The sequence below is a fragment of the Lucilia cuprina genome, chromosome 5, assembly GCF_022045245.1.
Source record: "Lucilia cuprina isolate Lc7/37 chromosome 5, ASM2204524v1, whole genome shotgun sequence".
Taxonomy (NCBI): domain Eukaryota; kingdom Metazoa; phylum Arthropoda; class Insecta; order Diptera; family Calliphoridae; genus Lucilia; species Lucilia cuprina.
In genome coordinates, this window is record NC_060953.1 from 61989186 (window position 1) to 62009220 (window position 20035).

The 20035-nt window shown below is 28.3% G+C and overlaps 1 protein-coding gene across 3 annotated transcripts in view; it reads left to right on the forward strand.

Annotated features, from left to right (window-relative positions):
• Positions 1-19189, forward strand: part of LOC111675084 (probable myosin light chain kinase DDB_G0284661) — a 175327-nt gene extending 156138 nt beyond the window's left edge. For 2 of the 3 annotated variants that reach the window (XM_046951053.1, XM_046951054.1), the window contains exons 5-8: positions 3833-3970; positions 9176-9303; positions 13696-13864; positions 16661-19189. In XM_046951053.1, coding sequence (XP_046807009.1) covers positions 3833-3970; positions 9176-9303; positions 13696-13864; positions 16661-17331 — 1106 coding nt within the window. In that variant the 3' untranslated portion in view covers positions 17332-19189. The remainder of the gene's footprint in view (positions 1-3832; positions 3971-9175; positions 9304-13695; positions 13865-16660) is intronic. The other variant, XM_046951055.1, reaches the window with a different exon arrangement.
• The last annotated feature ends 846 nt before the right edge of the window (positions 19190-20035 follow it).

A 20035-nucleotide genomic window follows, 5' to 3' on the forward strand; every position in this document is an offset into this window, starting at 1 on the left:
AATTGCATTTGGAGTCGGTAATATCTCCTCTCGATTTATTTTAAGTTTTTTCAGAGATCGCACTATACGAGTTGTAATAGATGGGATCTCATCAAACGAGTTCAAGATTAATTCGGAGGTACCGCAAGGCTACGTTCTTTCCCCTATCCTATTTCTTATCTTTAGAAATGACCTGTTTGACTATGTCAAACTTCCAACTCTATCTACTCTTTAGCGGATTACAGCAGTATCTGCCATTCTTATTCATTCAATCATAGACCAAGCCCTTTAGAGATTGGGACAATGATGCGCAATATAAATGAATCGCTTAATCACGACTTAAGACATACTTCACGGTGTAAGACATACTTCACTCCATCTGATCTTCTTACTATTTACATCACTTATATCCGACCGAAAATGGAATACAAAACTCATGTATGGGTCGGAGCTTCGAAGTCTATTTTGAAGCTACTCGACCGCGTACAGTAGAGGGCGAAGATACTTATCGGTCACAGTAGGGTACCCAACTCTATTGATTCACTTGAGCACCGTCGCAACGTGGGGTGTATTTCACTGTTATATCGATACTACTGAAATGGAATGGATTCCTTTGAAATAAGGGATCTTGTTCCCTATACCCGTATATTCTTGCGTAACAAACGTTTTTCTTCAAGAACACACCTATTTGTGGTAGATTGGCCAGTTGACCGCACAACACATTACAGGGAAAATTCATTCTTCAGCCACACTGTTCGTGTCCAAAAACATCTATCCTCCTACCCACAACCTATTTTCCTAGTTCCAACACAATGCTTCGCATAAGTAAGGGTCATCCCGTGAGTGCTGGTCCAATTAAAAAAAATATTGCCTCGTTTTCAGGATCCGAAATTTCCCTCGGTCTTTCATGGATGCAAGGCATAGATCAACCTTAATTAACACTTGTGAGATATCAAAATTTGCAATTTGTTTTAGAGGAATAAATTGTCAGCAAGGAATTCTCTTTAAAAATAAACCAATGTAGATAGTTCCAAACATTTATTTCATAATTCAAATCTTGTACTTACTTATAAAAGGACTATGTAAATGTACAATTTAACACAATCTCATGCCAGAAAGCATAAAAACAAATGTTTATGTTTGTTACAGAAACTAAATAAAAACAAAACTTAATTTAAAAGCCTGAAAACTTTACTAAAAAATTACCACAAGCAATAACGAATTTTTAAATATATATATTTTTTTGTCGAATATATATTTTTTTAGCTGAAAAAAATATATAATAAGAATTAATGATTTAATATACACAAGTTTATAGTTACTTATAAATGTGTGTGTGTGTGTGTATGTGAATGAAAAAAAAGCAAAATGAAAAAAGAACAGAGTTCATAAGTAGGTTACATGTAGCATGTTGCAACAAGCACAAAGCCTCATTAAGGATGCGTATAAAATAAGAAAAAAATATATATATAAAAAAATTAATTTCAGTCACTGAGGCGTATGAGTAACTTTTTTGTTTTAAGGTTAATGACGTTTCCGTCATAAAAATTATGTAAATTTAATGAATGCACTTCTTTTTTTTAAACTTTGACTGAGAGAAAAAGCAAAAAAAAAAAATCCTAAACGAACGAAAACTTGTATAAGAGATTGTGTTTAAATGAAAGCAAAAACTAATGTTATCGTTGACGCCATCATACTCATAATAATCACTACCATCACCAACAGTGGCAGCAACAACACAAATGGCAACATCATCGTCATCAGCGACTTTACTGCCGTCAGCAACCAGTAGTTTTAATTGAAACAGTAGCAGAGCTAAAAGGAACAGCAACAACACTGAAACTGAAAATGCCACATTGTATATGTGCGTACTGATTATGAGTAGCAAATTTTTCAGTTAAAAGCACTTTTTTCACTCATTTATCGTTGTTGTCGTTGTTACTGCTACTGCTATATGTAGTTTTGTTCTTTTTTTCTACTGCATTATTTTTTCTTTCGTATAAATGTTAAATATTTTCTTAATACACCCAAGTGTATAACTTACTTATATTAGAGATGTACAAAACGTTTCATTAAGGGGGAATATAAGTGATTATAGTGACCATATTGAAACTTTTTTATATTTTATACTTTCTATTTATTTGATTTACAAAGAATTAATTATTGGCTACAATTATACTACTACTGGCTTTTATACCAGCCATAAAATGGAGGTTTAGGTAACCAAAGATATCGATATTGCTTTTAGTGGAATCGGATAACGATAAAAAATAATAAAATTATGGACAAAATAGTTGATCTTGCAAAAGTAGGCGTGGCACAACTCATATAAAATTAGTACTAAAATCGAAATTTTTTAAACTACAGAACATGTAAATTGCTAAAATTTTGTAAAAATATTTTAAAAACAAAAATTAGTCGGCGACCTAGCAAAAGTGGGCGTAACACCTCTTATAAAAAGTAAATACTAAAACCTGCATATCTAGAAAGAGAGAACAGGTAAACTGCTCAAATATTTTAAAAATAATTTTAGTTTGAAATGAATATTTTGAACAGAAATGGGTGTCTAATCATAAGGGGGCGTGGTCTCTTTCAAATGGAGTGGCATCTCTCATATGAAATAAATGTAAAATTTCGAATATCTGGGAAATCATTAGAGAACACTCAAGTTTTACACGGGCAGTATTGAAATTCATATAAACAATTTTGTACAAAAATGGACGGACTAAAAATAGGGGGCGTGGTAAAACCCATAAGAATTTTAAACAAACATTTGTATATCTGAGAACCTATTGAAATTAAAGTTCTTAAATTTTGCAACATTGACATTGATGTAAATAATAATAAGATAATAAATGGAGGACTAGCAACAGAGAGTGTGGCACACCATATGCACTGAAACCACTAGATGTAGAATCCTCAAATTTGGAATAAATAACTTTGCCATTTAAGCAATATGGTAATAAAGCTGTAATTCTTCTGGTAAAAAATGTGCTTAAGAAGTGTCTTATTACAGAACTAAATATATTCATAATTCACCTAGAAACAATAAGTGCCGATATGTTTGTACAAGTTCCCATTGTACAAACATATCGGCACAGATTTGTTGTCAAAACAAAGCAGACCATACTAATATCATTTGTAACTACAGACAACAAGAAACGCTGTAATGAACAGTAATGAAAATGACGTCAGAACAACAGGACAGAAAACAGAAAATGACACTAAGAGAATAAATTGAAACTCCCCCCGGTATGACACTCATTCTCATTTGCTTGAACGTAGTAGTATGTAAATTATGCAAAAGTTTAAACAAGCATTTGACTTTCTGTTATCATTATCTCAAGATCGCCGCATTCTTCATTGCCACCATAAACATTTATGTATGTATGTAGTATGAAAGTGTATGTTAAATGTAAACGTTAAAATTGCACATACAAGTTAATGGTAATATGTATGCATAATTTTGTACATGTATAAGTGGTAAGTAGTTAAAGTTGTAGCATTTTGCAATACACACCCCACAGCTTAAGGCCACTTTAAAAATGTATCCAATGATAATTTTATATTAAAAATACATGCATTTATCTTATTATAATACAACAATTGGAAATTAAAAGGAAGCAATTGATAAGGGCAATACATATTTATAGTTAAATGAAAGAAATGATTTTATTTTTAAGTAGGTCAAGATTTAAGTACAAAGAATTATCATTAATTGTATTAATAATTTTAATTTTACTTATCTCTTATATTAAAATGTTTAATTTATCTCTTAAATTTATTTTTTCAACTTATATTTTTTATTTAATATTTGGTTTGTTTTATATATATGTTTTTTATTTTACTTTAGATACACTTGATTCTGAGCAATATGATACATTGCAACAATTTTACAATGATGAGTCATTTGTTATATCGAATGATCGCATTTATCAATCGGCTGATGATGAATTCGCTGGAATGTTTGGTCCCATACAACCTGTTGCTGGTTTGTTATTATTTTGTTTTTTTAATTTTTTGGTTTCGTTTTTGTCTACTAACAATTATTTTGTTGATGTGATTGTGGTTAAAGCTAACAATTTAAAAGCTAATAATTTTCTTAATATTAATAATAAAATTAGCTAGGAATATTCATAAATTCCTTTAAAGAATAGGCACACTTTAAACAAAAACAATTAAGGAAGTTTAAGCGGGCATGGCCGACCATATGAAACCCTAAATCAATTATGAATATATTAAAAATTATTTACAATTTATTATAAAAAAAAAAACTAAAAAAATATTAACAAGTAGGAATGTATAGTCGGGCAAATCCGGCCATATAATAACCTACACCAGTCAGTAAGTTAAAAATGTGGATTATTAAAAAATAAAGCATTTGATTTCTTTTTAAACTTTATTTCATTTATTTGTAGAATTTAAAAGTGTTATTAGTGCTTGACATCCAATTCACTTTCCGAAGCGGGGTTTGTATGGGAGCTAGGGCCAAATGAGGCCGTATCATTACAAAAATCGGTAGTGTCATTTAAAGTTTTATAAAACTATGTACGACTTTCTAAGCCGATTAGTGTACTTTAAGGTGGGTATAGGACGAATAGTTTTGTATGTTACAAACATCAGCACAAACGCAATATACCCTCCCCACTAAAGTGGTTGACTTTTAAGGAATTTTCTAAAGGTGTTTTTTATGATAATAAAATTTGTTTTGCGATTCTAAATCAAAATTTCCGTTTGTATGGAGGCTAGCTGAAACAAAAACTTACATATTGCACAAAAACTTACATATTTTATATTGCACAAAAAGTTTTTGCAGACTTAAAGCTGGACGGACGGATGAAGGACGAACACGATTTAATCATTTTAGAAAGTTAATCAGATTCGTTTGGTATACTTTAATTTATGTATTGAAACTAACTTCAACACAAACGCATAATACCGTCGCCACAAGTGTAGGGCATAAATATTGAAATTAGTTGCAATTAAATGTCAAACGTGTCCTACTTTATGGCTCCATAGCGCTGCATCTAAAGTAGTTTTTAATAGGTATACTACTATGTCACATTAAACGTCGAAAACAAAACAGTTGTTTGATAAGATTTATTTCCATTCTGCCTCATTGTTCACCAATACGCTCCTTATGAAGATAGAGACTCTATAAGCAATTTAGTCTCGGAAACTTTTGCTCCGACTTTCAATCAAAATGTATTCAGTAGGATATTGATAGTCTTTCGGCATATTTATCAAAAAAAGCAAAGGACGTCAAGACATGTACTGATAGTAGTTCGTAAAATATCTATAGTTTGGCATTGAGACCATCAATTTTTGTCAGTTAAAAGTTTTGAAGTCTGGCAGTAAAGGGGTTACGTTCCCATTTTCGTGACATCAACACTAATCGATGGTGTTGTTAGTTATCAGTTCATGTTTTAGCCTGATAGATCAGAGTTGTTGGGTTAGGGTTACCTGAGGCTTTGGTAAGGGAGAGCATAACAGGCCCGATAGAGGCCTAGGATAATTTCTTTGGATTTTATGTATAAACATCCCCTTTTTAAACTTAGTAACTAACTACTTCTTCTTTAGCTGTTTAAAATATTCTCTAGTCGTAATATATTACGAGTATGATTTTCCATCATATATTTATTTTCCATACCTCATTAATTCTAGCCTTTCTAACATAGATGCATATGATTATCAATTTATTACTTTACATATGTACATATTCCAAGCTACGAAATAGAAAATTTTACCTTATCAATATAAAAAAACTATAGCAACTGACAACTTATTTATGATTATGTCTATATAAAATATATGTATTAAATAGAGCAATATCTAACGAGGACAAAATACTACTATAACTCTGTCCAATATATTAAAGTGCACTAGGATTTTTATATTTTTACTTTATTTTGCGTAACAAATGTCTAGCATATGAAAAATGTGTCTGAAGTTTAAAACAATATTTTATACATCCGGAACTCATAAATTGTGTTATTCTCTAGTTTTTTTTTCAATACTTTTTTTCTAAATCTATTTCCATACCATATAAAAAAACTGTGCAATCTATAACAGAGTGTGTTTGCTTGTACGATTTTACAAAAATATATATATATTTAACTCTTCATAACATTAATGTGAATTCTATTGAATATTCTAAAGTATGACACCAAAACAAAAAAAATATTAGAACTGAATAATACATTTATATGCAAATTTGTGGTAAATGTGTCTGCTGTAAGAAAAAAAAAACTATACAAATCTACATGAAAAGGGAATCACATACCAGCTTAACATGCCCCCATAACATCATAAGCAGATTTTCACAGTGGTAGATGTTAAAAGTTAAAAAAGAATTCGTAATTACACAAATACATGTTATTAAAATCTCGAATATTCAGAAATTGCTATAGTTAAATGCATATATAAACATTTCAAATACCTTTGAAATATTAAATACATTTTTCAAAATTTGTGCAATACTAAACGAAATGCTTTTAAATATCTATATTGAAACCACTGTGCAATATTTGGTTTATACCAACTCATTCACAAATACTGTGATATCTGCAAATAGGTGTATCTGTGTGGTTTAGATCTGTGTGTTTATAAATAAAAGTATTTTTTGTTGTTGTTGATATAACCATTATTTAAATATGCCCGATAATGTGTTTTTAATGACTTATTTTCTAGCAATTTTTTTATTTGGCGCCTATGGTTGCTATTTTTTTATAAAAATATATTATATATTTTTTGGTATATGTGAGTCTAGTACAAAAAAAAAAAAGGAATTAATTACGAAATTAGTTTTTTAGTTTGCAAAAAACAGAAAAACAACACAAAATTTTCAATATAATGGTTGCTAAAGTAACGCCAGTATAAAATTATGTTTTTAACCAGTAACTCGAATTATAACCACCAGCAATTTTTGATAATTATCTTAGCTAAATGGTATTTGTTTTTTTTTTACTTAATTTCATAATTAAAAGAAATTATGTGGAAACCATCAAATTTGGTTTAACCACAACTATTGTTTTTTTTAAAGATTATTAAAAATTATATTTCCCTTCCTAGGTGTAACCCATGTTATGTCAAACATAAATGTTTACGATTATTAGTAACAATTGTTTAATAATAGCACACCTATTAAATATTAGATTAGGTTGATAGGAGGATGTATAGCACATCAAGAAAGGGCCTGTTGTGCCCTTTTTATCATGAAGTGTTCAGAAACTCTGTTTTCTGAACGTAATTCCTAAGAATCTTCTAATTAGTGTTAGTCAGGAATGTTACTTCCGAAATAACATCATTTCAAAGATACTTGGATCTCACTTCGACGAACGCCTTGCAGTAGCAAAGAAAGTGCTCCAGAGTTTCGCGGCTTTCTAACAATCCAATATGGTCTTAGATGCAGTTCTATCACCTGATATCGTCCTAATTGCGTTATGGCTGTCGGTAGATATATTAGGCGCTGTGTGCGCCATATTTATTCTAATCCAATTTGCGCATTCCATTATTGCTCGTACTTCGTCTGAAAGCTTGTGTTATGATTTGGTAAACGGTGGTATATTAAATATTAAGTAAATTATTCACATTTTGAATATATGTAAGGTTTAGACTTTTATATGTTATATAGTCTAGTCTATAGTAGACTAGACTATATTCTATAATCTAAAGTCTATAGCATGGTCTAGTCTATAGTCTGCCTTCTAGTCTAGTCTATAGTATAGTCTATTCTATAATATACTCTATAGTCTTAACTATACTCCAGTTAATTGTCCAGTTAGTCTCCAGTATACTAGAATTGTATATGATATGTTCCATAATTTAGTCTATAGAATTGCAGTTCATAGGATAGTGTACTCTGTTGTTTTGCCTGTATCGTAATCCTAGTGCAATATAGAATGTATTTGTTCATAGTATAATCTTTGGTCCAGTTTACAGTGTAATCTTAAGTAATAATTGAGACAAAATAAATAATAGTCAGATATTCCGAATGCAATCTTATATACATATAGTCTTGACTTTATTCTATACTTAAGTCGTGAATGTAGTATAGTCCATGTAAATATATAGTATATATTTAAAATTACTGACTTATCTTTACAATCATCTAATAATTAACTCTCTAACAAAATTTCGTCAATAAAGCATATTAATGGGTCATCGCTATTGTACCTACCAAAAGCAAATAAACTATATCAAACAAACATTTATTGAAATAAATTTACATAAATAAATCTTTTTTATGTAACTATGCATTTTACAAATTAAAAATCAACAAAAGTATGTGTACTGCGTGACGAATACTTATTACAAAAAAATCAGTTAATTAAGCATACGCCATAGTATAGCTACATTTAATATGTAAATAAAATAAGATTTATATAAATGAAAGAAATTTGTGTACAAAATGTACTTATATAAATATGTATGTAGTTATGTATTTATATGCATACACATGTATTTTATGTTTCTAAATATGCTCACATTAAAAACTTATGTTTCACATAATTATAGCATGTGTTAATTTGAGATAATAACGTAAATTAAAAACTCCTGCTGTATGTATATATGAATAAATACATTGGCAAAATATAGCAAGTTTACACAGGTTCTTACTTAAATGTACTTTATGTAGTAAAGCGACAAAATACTTATATGTTTATGCTTACAAATATTACCTTAACTAATAAATTGTAAGTTATTAAATACTGAAAGTGGTTACATGTGTAGAAATATATATATATATGAATGTAAATTATTATCATTTGAAACAGTGAGTGATAAAATAGATGAAATTTGTGATATTAGATAAATGCAAAAACCTAAAAAAGAAATATTCTTAAAAAAAAGATTATCTTATATACTTATTTTATTTTGAAGATGATTTATAAGTTTTTTCTTCACTGTTTAATAAAGTATGTTAAATAAATTTGAAACTGACTTTAAAATTAAACTTCAAGATATTTTTAACTGTTTACAACTACAACATACAAAATATCTTTTCATATACATAAATACGCAAATGAAAAACATACTTATATACTCATATTAACTTTCTAATAAACATCATTGACTAATAAATTCTATTTTCATTCAACTAATAAATGCCAAAATTGTTTTCATTTTGTTGTTATTACCATGTATTGTTCAAGTATTTTCAGTTGATTGTAATATGGTGTTATTTCTTTTGTAGTGCCAACAGCAACCATACTGGGCGGTCCTGATTTGTATGTTGATAAAGGAAGTACAATTAATCTAACATGCGTAATAAAATTTAGTACCGAACCACCAACTCATATATTTTGGTATCATCAAGATAAGGTAAGTAGAAGTTGAACTAACTATAATAACGAACAAATCCTTTGGATATTTTAGGTTTGTGTATGTTATATAGAAATATTTATTAGAATGTTTTATACACATACACTTAGTTATAATAGAACAATAAAATAGAAAGGAAATCAAAAAAAAATATAATTAACGCAAAGAAGTGGAATGTACACTAAATGAATAATAACAATAACACGGAATATAACATTGTACGTACATATGCATGCATGTAGGTGAAGTGTATTTAGGAAAACTGTATTAAGTAGAAGAGTTAATTTTAATTAAAGTTTCACTAAAATGTCTACTTTTGAAAATTAAAATTATATGATAACATCATACTTATGTTGCTACATGTTGACAACTCGTAAATGGTAAATTTACTTTGAAATAGAAAATTATGATAAAAGTATTTACTGCAATATTTATAAATTATTTGATTAATTTAATACGAAAAGGCATCAGAATTTCTCCATCACATCGTAAGTTAGAGATATCGTATCCTGAAGTTTGGTAAAACTCAATTTTTGACCCTATTTGTAGCGTTATAAAAGACAACAATAGTTATAAAGGCTTAACTCTATAAATTGTTAAAAAATCTGCTGTATATCATCTGCGATATCATGTATCGAAGTTGACGGACGGACAGAGAGAGTGATTTCGATTGAATGGAATATCCTCAATAAATAAAATAATATATAAAAATAATATTTACAAAGCAAAGTAGTAGTGTAGGGTAAAACTATCAAGGAAATACCGAAAACCATAACTTTTCAAGCTTAAGATAAAGATATCTAGAGGCTGGGATCAAATTGATAGGATTTATCAAGATACTGCTTATCAGAGCATATCTACATGGCACGGCTTTGTTGAACTCAAATCATAACATAGCAGACAAATTTTTTGATTCAGATTGTATGTCTTCATAAAAATTGCTGGTACGGATTATTTGGTTGAGAATAGACCCTATTACTACAATGATCAGAAGCAATCGGTCTCAAAAGTTGGGGTGGTTACTTGACATAAAATACCGCGTAATGAAACAAATATAAAAGTACAGCCTACTATATAATACCCTACCCTACTTGTGACTATGTTGAACATGAGGTTAGTTTTTAAAAAGAAAAGCATTTGATTATTACCAAAATTCCTGAATATTTTTACTTATTCTTGACAAAAAAGTTATTCTACTAAAAAATTTGTATAAAATGAAATATGGGCCTATACATTAAATTTTAGAAAAGGAATTCAAGTCTACATCAAAGTAATTGAATGGAATTTTATAAGTGAATTTTGACTTTCAAATCATTTTCTGAAGGACACGAAGGTCGAGAGTTTAACGTGAACACCTGCCTTGACAGCATTATTTCACGGTGGTCTTTTTCATTCACTGGGTAGACTAGAGGTGATCTACCATGTGCCCCTGAATTCAATGAAGATCTTAGGATAGTGTAATTTATACTTCTATAAAACATTTAAAATAATTTTTAACTCAAAAGCCCTATTCAAGGGAGTTCGATTATATGGGAGCTAGACGAAATAACTGACCGAATTTAACCATTTTTAGTAGCATTCGTCCTTGGCTTCGAAAAAAGAATAAGAGTTATTTGGAGAATTGTTACCTGTAGCGTGTGCACAAGCTTTACATGGACACACAGGCAGACAGATGGACATAAGTAAATCGACTCATACTACTGCAACAAAATCTTAAATTCATATTATGAAAAAAAATTATATAAAATCATTTTCCACAAACATTTTTAATGTTATCTTCATCTTAATACTTCCTGCTAAATAATAAATTGACATTTTCTAAATCTCCTACAATTTTATGACAATACTAATAACACGTAGTAAAATAATTTAAAATAAAAAATAAGTTTAAGTAACAAATTTACATTTGCCTTTGATTAAACGACCTATTCAAAATCAACCCTCTCAAAAACTAAAACAAAACACTAACAACTTGTAATATTATGTAAAATATCGTATCTATAAAGCTCAAGTGAAATAAATAGCACAATTAAATTAATAGCTGATATTATCACAAACTTCGCATAAACCAGATAGTACTATAAGTAATGTGGCAACGTAAAATCCTTACGTCAGCAAGTCGATGAATACTTCAGCTATAATTAGTGTTGTATTTAAATTACCCATTAAATATTGCCACAATAAATAGCAATAACCTCTCTTAAATAGTGATAAAAATGTGTTGTATAAATACAGTATAAAATATTTACAATTGTATCTTACTGCTCGTGTCAAACTATACAATGGCAACAATAAAATAAAAGTGTCCATTCTAATGCACGTGCCATAAAAGAAAGACTTTCAGATTGAATGAAAAATAAATTAATCAGTTGTTTTGTGATTTGTTCGATTAAATTTTGTGACACATTAACAATGTGTTTGTTTGAAATGCAAACAAAAGCGTAAAATTTTGTATCACCATAAACATCAGCTTTACACGCTTTTACAACTCAACAATGTTATCTTAATATTTTTAGGTTAATTCTTATTATATCTTAAGAAAACAATAGTTTAACTTAGACATAAAATATAAAATGTTATAAATTATTCACCATATTGTATTTATTTACTTTATATACTTGGATTTATGGTGTTTTATATTAGTTTTACTGGGAATCTAATTATAGTGCGAAATATAATTCATTCTTTCAACATAGTTTTTTATTTAAATGTTTGTAAATATAGTTTGCTGATTTATTCATATAAATTTGTGTATGTATAAGTAGGTTTATAGCAGACTTTATGTCTATGTGTGTATATTTGCAGGCAATACGTTTTTGTTTATATATAAACTTCCTTTAAACACTTAAATAATTTGTATTTTGATTGTTTGGAATCCACCCAGTTTTATATGTATATTATAAATGAGCCAAGACAGTGGGTTACCAATAAAACTATGGGTCTATGCTAATGTTTGTAATGCGTACACCAATATAATTCATGCCTATTAAAATGTCGTACATTTTAGTAAATTGTAGTGTAATAAGAATATAAGAAATTCTACGTAATACTATAGATTAATGCAAAATAATTTTAGAAAAAATTTCTTTATTTCAAGGAATTTTTTTCAAATTACAAACATTTTTACATATAAATTTAAAAAAAATGGTGAACTTTACATTTAAATTTTTTAACACAGCAATTGTTGTTAATTTGAAAACATTAATTTTTAATTAAATTAATATTCTTACGAAACATCTTCATTTGTGTTAAGAATGTTGTTCATAATAATAATTTTTCGTAAATTTTCTTATTATATACGAAAGTTTCGTAGATATTACGAAAAAGGTAGTAAAGGTAATTTTCGTAAAGTTTTGCATGTATAAAATTATCATGGATGTGATTTAAGGAAGTAAGTAAAAGTGAAAACCTTCCCTGTTCTTAATTCTTCTTCGCTGCAGGAGGAAGAAGAGAAGTTCACAAGAGAAAACATTTCCTATAGAACTTATCGAGGGTTTCCGTCAGAACAGACTAATACCGCACTGTTAGTTAGTGAATTTATTATCGTTAGTGGTGGAAATCGAATGCATGTCCCTAAACTGGCTGACTCCAATCAGTTCAACAAATTTCATAAAGTTTGTTATTGAAAAAACGTATGTTAACTAATTTAGAAATTTAAATTCTATACTTAACATTATTAACAAAAACATTTAAAATACATTTACCTAATCCTTTCTTTTTAAACTTACTGTAGCAATAAAATGTAGTTTTCATATGTATAAGTGTAAGAAATTTATCTATAAAACATGTATAAGACTTCGTGCTTGTATGGAGTATTTTTTTTTAAATAAGCATGCAAGCCAAAAAAACCAAAACCATATCAAACTAAACTAAACCAAATTATACAGAACCATATAGCCAACATAATAATATTGTACTATGTTGAGCTGTGATACATGGTTAGGAATCGTTGAAAATTTAAACAACATTTTAGTTTAGTTTACTGACTATGAAAATTGATACACCGCATCTAGACGTGCTTACCTTCCATATCAAATTATCTTTGAGCATGCAATAAAGAAAACAAAAAGCAAAAAAAAAAACGGAAAAAATAAAAATTAACAATAAAACGAAAGAGGAACTAGAGAATAAAGGTAAATGTAAAATGTTTGTGTAACGATGCCGGAAATGATATTCATCACATTTAAACGAATACAAGCAAAGGGAAAATGGCTGTATACATACATGAGTTCATTTGCTACTGCTAAAAAGTTTTAAATTGTTATATTACATGGTAGCTGGTAGCTAGTATGTAATTAAATATTTTACTTTTAATATTTTTTTGATGTTTACTCATTATCTACAATTAGCTTTAACATTTATTAATGTCTATTTTCTTTGTCTTTTTTTAAGGTTTTAAGTGAAGAGAACTCAGGTGGTCGTCTTAAATTCAAGACTATTAAATCCGAAGAAACAAAATCAATTTTACTTATTGATGATGCATCTCTTTTAGATTCTGGCAAATACTCATGTTATCCATCAAACACAGAAATTGCCAGTATAAGGGTACATGTGTTACAAGGTAAGTGGAACATTAAATATGAAAAAAAAAAACACGTTATAAAAGTACTATATATGCAATGAGGAGAAAAAAACTACAAATTCATTTATTTTATCTAGATGAAATGTGAAGAAAAATAAGTAAAAATACATATGTATGTAAACAGTAGGGAAGTTTGGTACAATCAACAATTTTATATTTGCCCTACAATATTGGTTAAATTATAAATAGATGTTTTCGGAATTTACATCATATTTTTTACATCATAGTTTTGAGCATTTTATTGAAATTATTATCCAAGAGTGTACAGATTGTGACATAGATCCTGACTAGACCTTAGACTACACTATATACTAGACTATAAAGTAGACTATAACCTAGTCTATAGACTACACTATATACTAGACAATGAAGTAGACTATAGACTAGACAAAGACTAGACTATAGACTAGACTATAGAGTTGACTATAGACTAGACTATAGACTAGACTATAGACTAGACTATAGACTAGACTATAGACTAGACTATAGACTAGACTATAGACTAGACTATAGACTAGACTATAGACTAGATTATAGACTAGACTATAGACTAGACTATAGACTAGACTATAGACTAGACTATAGACTAGACTATAGACTAGACTATAGACTAGACTATAGACTAGATTATAGACTGGACTATAGACTAGACTACAGACTAGACTATTTACTACAATATAGTCTATACTATGTACTACACCATAGACTAGACTATACACTGGTCTATAAGCTAGGTTTCAGGCTAGAATATGGAACATACTGTAGATCGGACTATAAACTAGAATATGGTCTATTACCTAGAATATAGACAGAATAGATCGTAGACTTCCAAAAAATAAAATAACACCCTAATAGAGTTGCTAATACATACACACTGTAGGAAAATAAATTTCGATACTTTATGTATACACTTAAAAAAACTAGAATATGGTCTATTACCTAGAATATAGACAGAATAGATCGTAGACTTCCAAAAAATAAAATAACACCCTAATAGAGTTGCTAATACATACACACTGTAGTAAAATAAATTTCGATACTTTATGTATACACTTAAAAAAATTATTTAGATTTAGTGAAAAATAATTAACAACAAATTGAAGACATTACAACGAACTGAAGATAAGAGTCTTATATCAATTTATTTAATTATCTGTAAAACGACTAACATAGTTTAAACCATGTTAATATTTTTTTCAAAAATAATTTCTCGCTGTGTACAAATAATATGATGCAGCTGATTACAACTGTTTATATTTTCGTATTTTTTGTTTTTCGTTTTACTTGTTTAGCCTAAATATTACATCTTAAAATGATGTTAAGATTAAACACGATTTTTCTCTATATAAAAAATATCTAACATTATTTAAGTACACAAACATATGTAAAATGAAATGTGTGCAAATATTACATACTTGAACACTTACCTACTTATTTAAACAAAATATTGTCGTCATTCACTTTAGTACTTTTTGCGATAATATTATGATGTCGCTGCCATTATGTATGAAATTGTATTTTTGTAATAATTCATATAAAAAAATCATCATCATATTAGCGAAGTGCTTAATAAAAATTAAGTCAAAAGCATACTTAATACATGTTTGTTTTGTAAAATAAACACACATACACACACACACGATTTAAAGTGTATATTTAAAGTACTTCTTTGCACATCTCAATGATTCATTGAAATCAAGCGGAAATGATGCAAAACAAGTGTGGGTGTATAAGTGCAACATTACTGGTAACATTTTTAATTGCATACATTTTTTTTTGTATTTATAAAGAGAATAGTAGTAAAAGAAAATTGCTTATGAAATCATGTTACTTTATACTTCTGTATGGTAAATGTAAGTTTTTGAAATTTACTTTCATTTTTCAAAATAACTATAAATATTTAGTTGTATTTTATTGATTAAATTTTGTATAGAAATTAAAGTACGGTTCTAATTTCCTTACACCTCTTGTGGGTATAAAATGTAATTTATCTTCCAGAAAAAATTATGCATATTGAATTTTAATTTTATTTTTCTACGTGATATACATATTATAGATAATATAAAAATTACTTTTTGAACAACGAAAAACTGCAAAGAGTTTTTTATATATATATTTATAAGGTCAGATAATTATAAATATTACAAACGGAATGACAAACACTTCTCAGGAAGATGATGACTATGGAAAAAATATGGTCCGATTGTGGATATTCCAGTAGGGTAATAGCGAATTTTTTAAATACTCAACTGGCACATGTATTGGATCAATTTAGAGCTTAAACTAAAACTTGAATTCTTCTTGGCTACTTTCATGTAAAACTCCATGCTTCTCAAACCGGACGTTTAGGAATTCAAGATTTCAATTCCTCACTGGGATATGATAAAACATGAGGGAAATAAAAACAACAGAATTTTCTGTAAAGTGTTTGTTAACAAGTATAATGAAGTAGGCTGTTATCAGACGCATATTTAAAAATGATAAAACAAAAATTTCCATGTCTGAGTTTGGGATTTACAAGTGGGTTTTTAGAGCATTTAAACACTTAACAATTAAACAATGTTTTTGTAGAATGCGTTTAATACATACTTCAAGCGACACACAAACATATGTAGATTTCGTATGTCTGATTTAAAGGGTATATAAATAACTCATCTTTTCATTCAAATGTCCTTACGTCTTTTCATATTTTGTAGGTACACACAATACTTTCGTAATTTTCCCCTTTTTTTGTAAAATATTTATGTGCTTACTTTTTCTGCGTTTTTTTTTCAGGAGAACGCCCTGAGGCCATGCAAACAAATGCAGCTGTAGCAACTAAAGTGCAAACTTCAAACCCTTTTACAGCTATTACTACATTTGTGGCAACATTAGCATTAGGGTATGCGCTAGCAACGTTTGTTAAAAATTTACAAAATATCAGCAATGTCACCAGCAGCAGCAACAATCTCATAACAATAAAAGCTACTACAGCAGCCGGTAGCGAAAATAAAAGTGGCAGCAATTTTTACAATAATAAGAAAAGTAACAACAATAAAATAAACAACGGCAATGGCAGCAGCAACAACATTAATAGCAGCAACATCAACAGCCATAGCAATATTAATAATAGTAAAAGTGGTAATTGTGCTTCCACGGATTATAATGCAGACTATGATGACGACAACGACATCAGCGATGACAGCGTTAGCGATGATAAAGACGACGATAATGGCAATAATGCTGATTTTATAGCAGCCACAACAGCAACAATAACGAAATGTAAAGGAGATTTTTGCAAAGAAATATGCAACATCAACTTGGTTTATTGTGCAGAAGAGCAGCAGCAACAACAACAACAACATCATAATCAACCCCAACAACAGTCATACAATACTAACGTAAAATATTTCAAGAGTTTTAATATTATTCTTAAGAAATGGAATCAAAGGCATGCTTTGCGGTGATTAAATAATTAACAATCTAAAATTACCATAAAAAATGGTAATTATAATGTAATGTTGTTGTAAATACAAGTAATTGTAATACTTACTTTATTTCTTTCTTTTTTTATACTTATATTTATATATTTCTTAGTAAACGTGTAATAATACACAAAACGTTTTGTTTTATTTTTCAATAATAATAAATTAAATAAGTGAAAATTTATTTTATGTAGAATTGTAAGAAAATAAAACTGAAAAAAAACACAAAACAAAACTTTCAAGAAACAAAAGTTTTACAAAAACTTTTACTGGAAAAAAATAAAATATGTTAAATAGAAACCTCAAAGTATGCTGTAAATAATAATGGTAATAAAAATTATTCAATGTATATTTAAACACTGTAGTCTGGATGGTCTTATTTTTTTAAATTTTGGATACAAACTTTATACAGTAAATTAAATTTTTTATTTATTTATAATTTAGTGTTATTTTTTTTTTTTTTTTATTTTAAAGAACTTGACATTTAAAAATGCATTTTTATATAAAATATTCAGTATTATTTCTAAAAAAAAAAATTCGTTTGTTGAAGTACTGTATGAACATGCTGTAAAATAATCTAAACTACTTTGAGCTTTTTGATGCATCAAGATTTGTATTTTTGCAAAGTACTGCCCCCAATTCTAAGTATTTTCGATCTGGCTGGTTCTTTGTCTTCATTGCACATACAAAACTTTTCTTTACAAACTTCTCGTTATCATTTTTTATGGATATGATTTTACCACACACTTTTTTTGAGGTATATTGATCATTTTTAATGAAAAATGGAAAAAGTGTTTTTGAAGGATATCTCAGGATATCATCCCTTTTAAGCATGTTTTAGCAAATTCTAAAATATAACTTATTTTTCTTTGAAAATAACGAGTTATTGTAGCTGTGTACTCAAAATAATGCTGAAAATCGAGAGAAATTAAAAAAATCTTGGAACACCGGTGTTCCGTTTATGTGAAAGTGTTAACTCCCGGGCCAGCTGTGAGCTCCTTTTCGTGGTAAACAAAATTCTTATACAGTATTTAATGATGTTTTATTATTTCTTATGGTTTTCCACCCTTGAGAATTATTAGATATTTTCTGCGTATTTTACTGCCGTGTATACATAGCATAACTTTTGCCTGAAAGCTAGTGTTGTCATTAAGTAAACTCTGAAATATTTATGTTTCTAGGTCTTTAATATAGCAACCGCAATTTGTGTCATCCGTGTGGGTTCAATGTATTAAAGTTTCCGACATATTATGCTTCTGATATACGATCGGGCGATAATTATAAATAGCCTTCCATTGTGTCCAGTATAAATTGAGTACGTGTCATATAACCGCTTTTGGCCCTTACGCCTAAAGAAACAAACCGTTCTTATAAATAATTCAATGGGCGGTCTAATAACACATTTTGAAATTCAATGTGTGATAGTAGGGATTAGACCTCAATTTATGGTTATCCTACCCAGCACCGATATGTCTTGTTGATTATGGTGAATTTTTCTAAAACAAAATTTATTGGCGGAATTTATGTTTACATAAATGTTATTTGTGCCAAGATACTAGTGTGAAAGGATTATGGATGATTAAGTGTTTACTGAAGGGGAACATGGGCTAAGATCAAATGATACAACGTTTACGTGGATATAAAGATAGACTTAGTTTTATAGACTCAGAAAGTGGTTGTGAATTGTTTGTTTTTAATTATGTTCAGTTTTGGACCACTTATATTTTAATAGTACCTACACTGAAAAAAATCCATGCCTAATATATACGAAAAAATGTCGTACATTGTACGAATCGTTCGTTGTTTCGCACCACGAAATTCTTTCGTAATATATACGAAATTGTATGAAATATTTTAGTATAATGCATTCATGCATTTCAATTCTTGAAAAAAAAAATAATTAACATAAATTAAAAAAAGTGAATTTTGGATAAATATGGTAAAATTTATGAAATATTAATTTATTCAAACATTTTTGTTCATTTAAAAATAAATTTTCTAATTTTAGTTCAAAATTATTCTCTACACGAATTTTAAAATAATAATTCGTGAATAATATTATACTTTTCTTAAATTTTATAAAAATGTTGTAGTTTTATTTAATCATAATATAATTTATATCATTATGTTTAATTTGGCTAAAATTTAAGAAAAAAAAATGTTGCGAAAGGTTTTCGTACTTTTGTAAAAATAGAAAAGGGGTTTATTAAATAATATTTCGTATTACTTAAACACGAAATTTTTGTAAATATTACGAAAATAGAAATTACGAAATTTTTTTTCGTAAAGTTGAGCATGGATTATTTTCAGTGTATTATTACTACTCTCTTGGATACACGAAGTAAAAAGCGGAATTTTAACGCACACCACTACCTCAAACCGAAAATTTTTCATACACCATAGGCTAGATCCGCATCTGTAATAAAATATATACCAGAAACTGATATTTTATTTAACATTTTTTTTCAATTATAGTCGTTTCATCTTAAAATATTCTTTACAATGCATAAAAAGTATACGTATTTTGATTACCCTCATTATTATTTGACTTGAAGAGTAAAAAAATCCTTAAGCACTTCTAAGGAAATATGCATTAAAAAAAATATAAAATACATTATCGGTATTTAATACCTTTAAATATACAAGAAGAAACATTAGTGTTAATTAAGTCAGTATAAAAAAACCA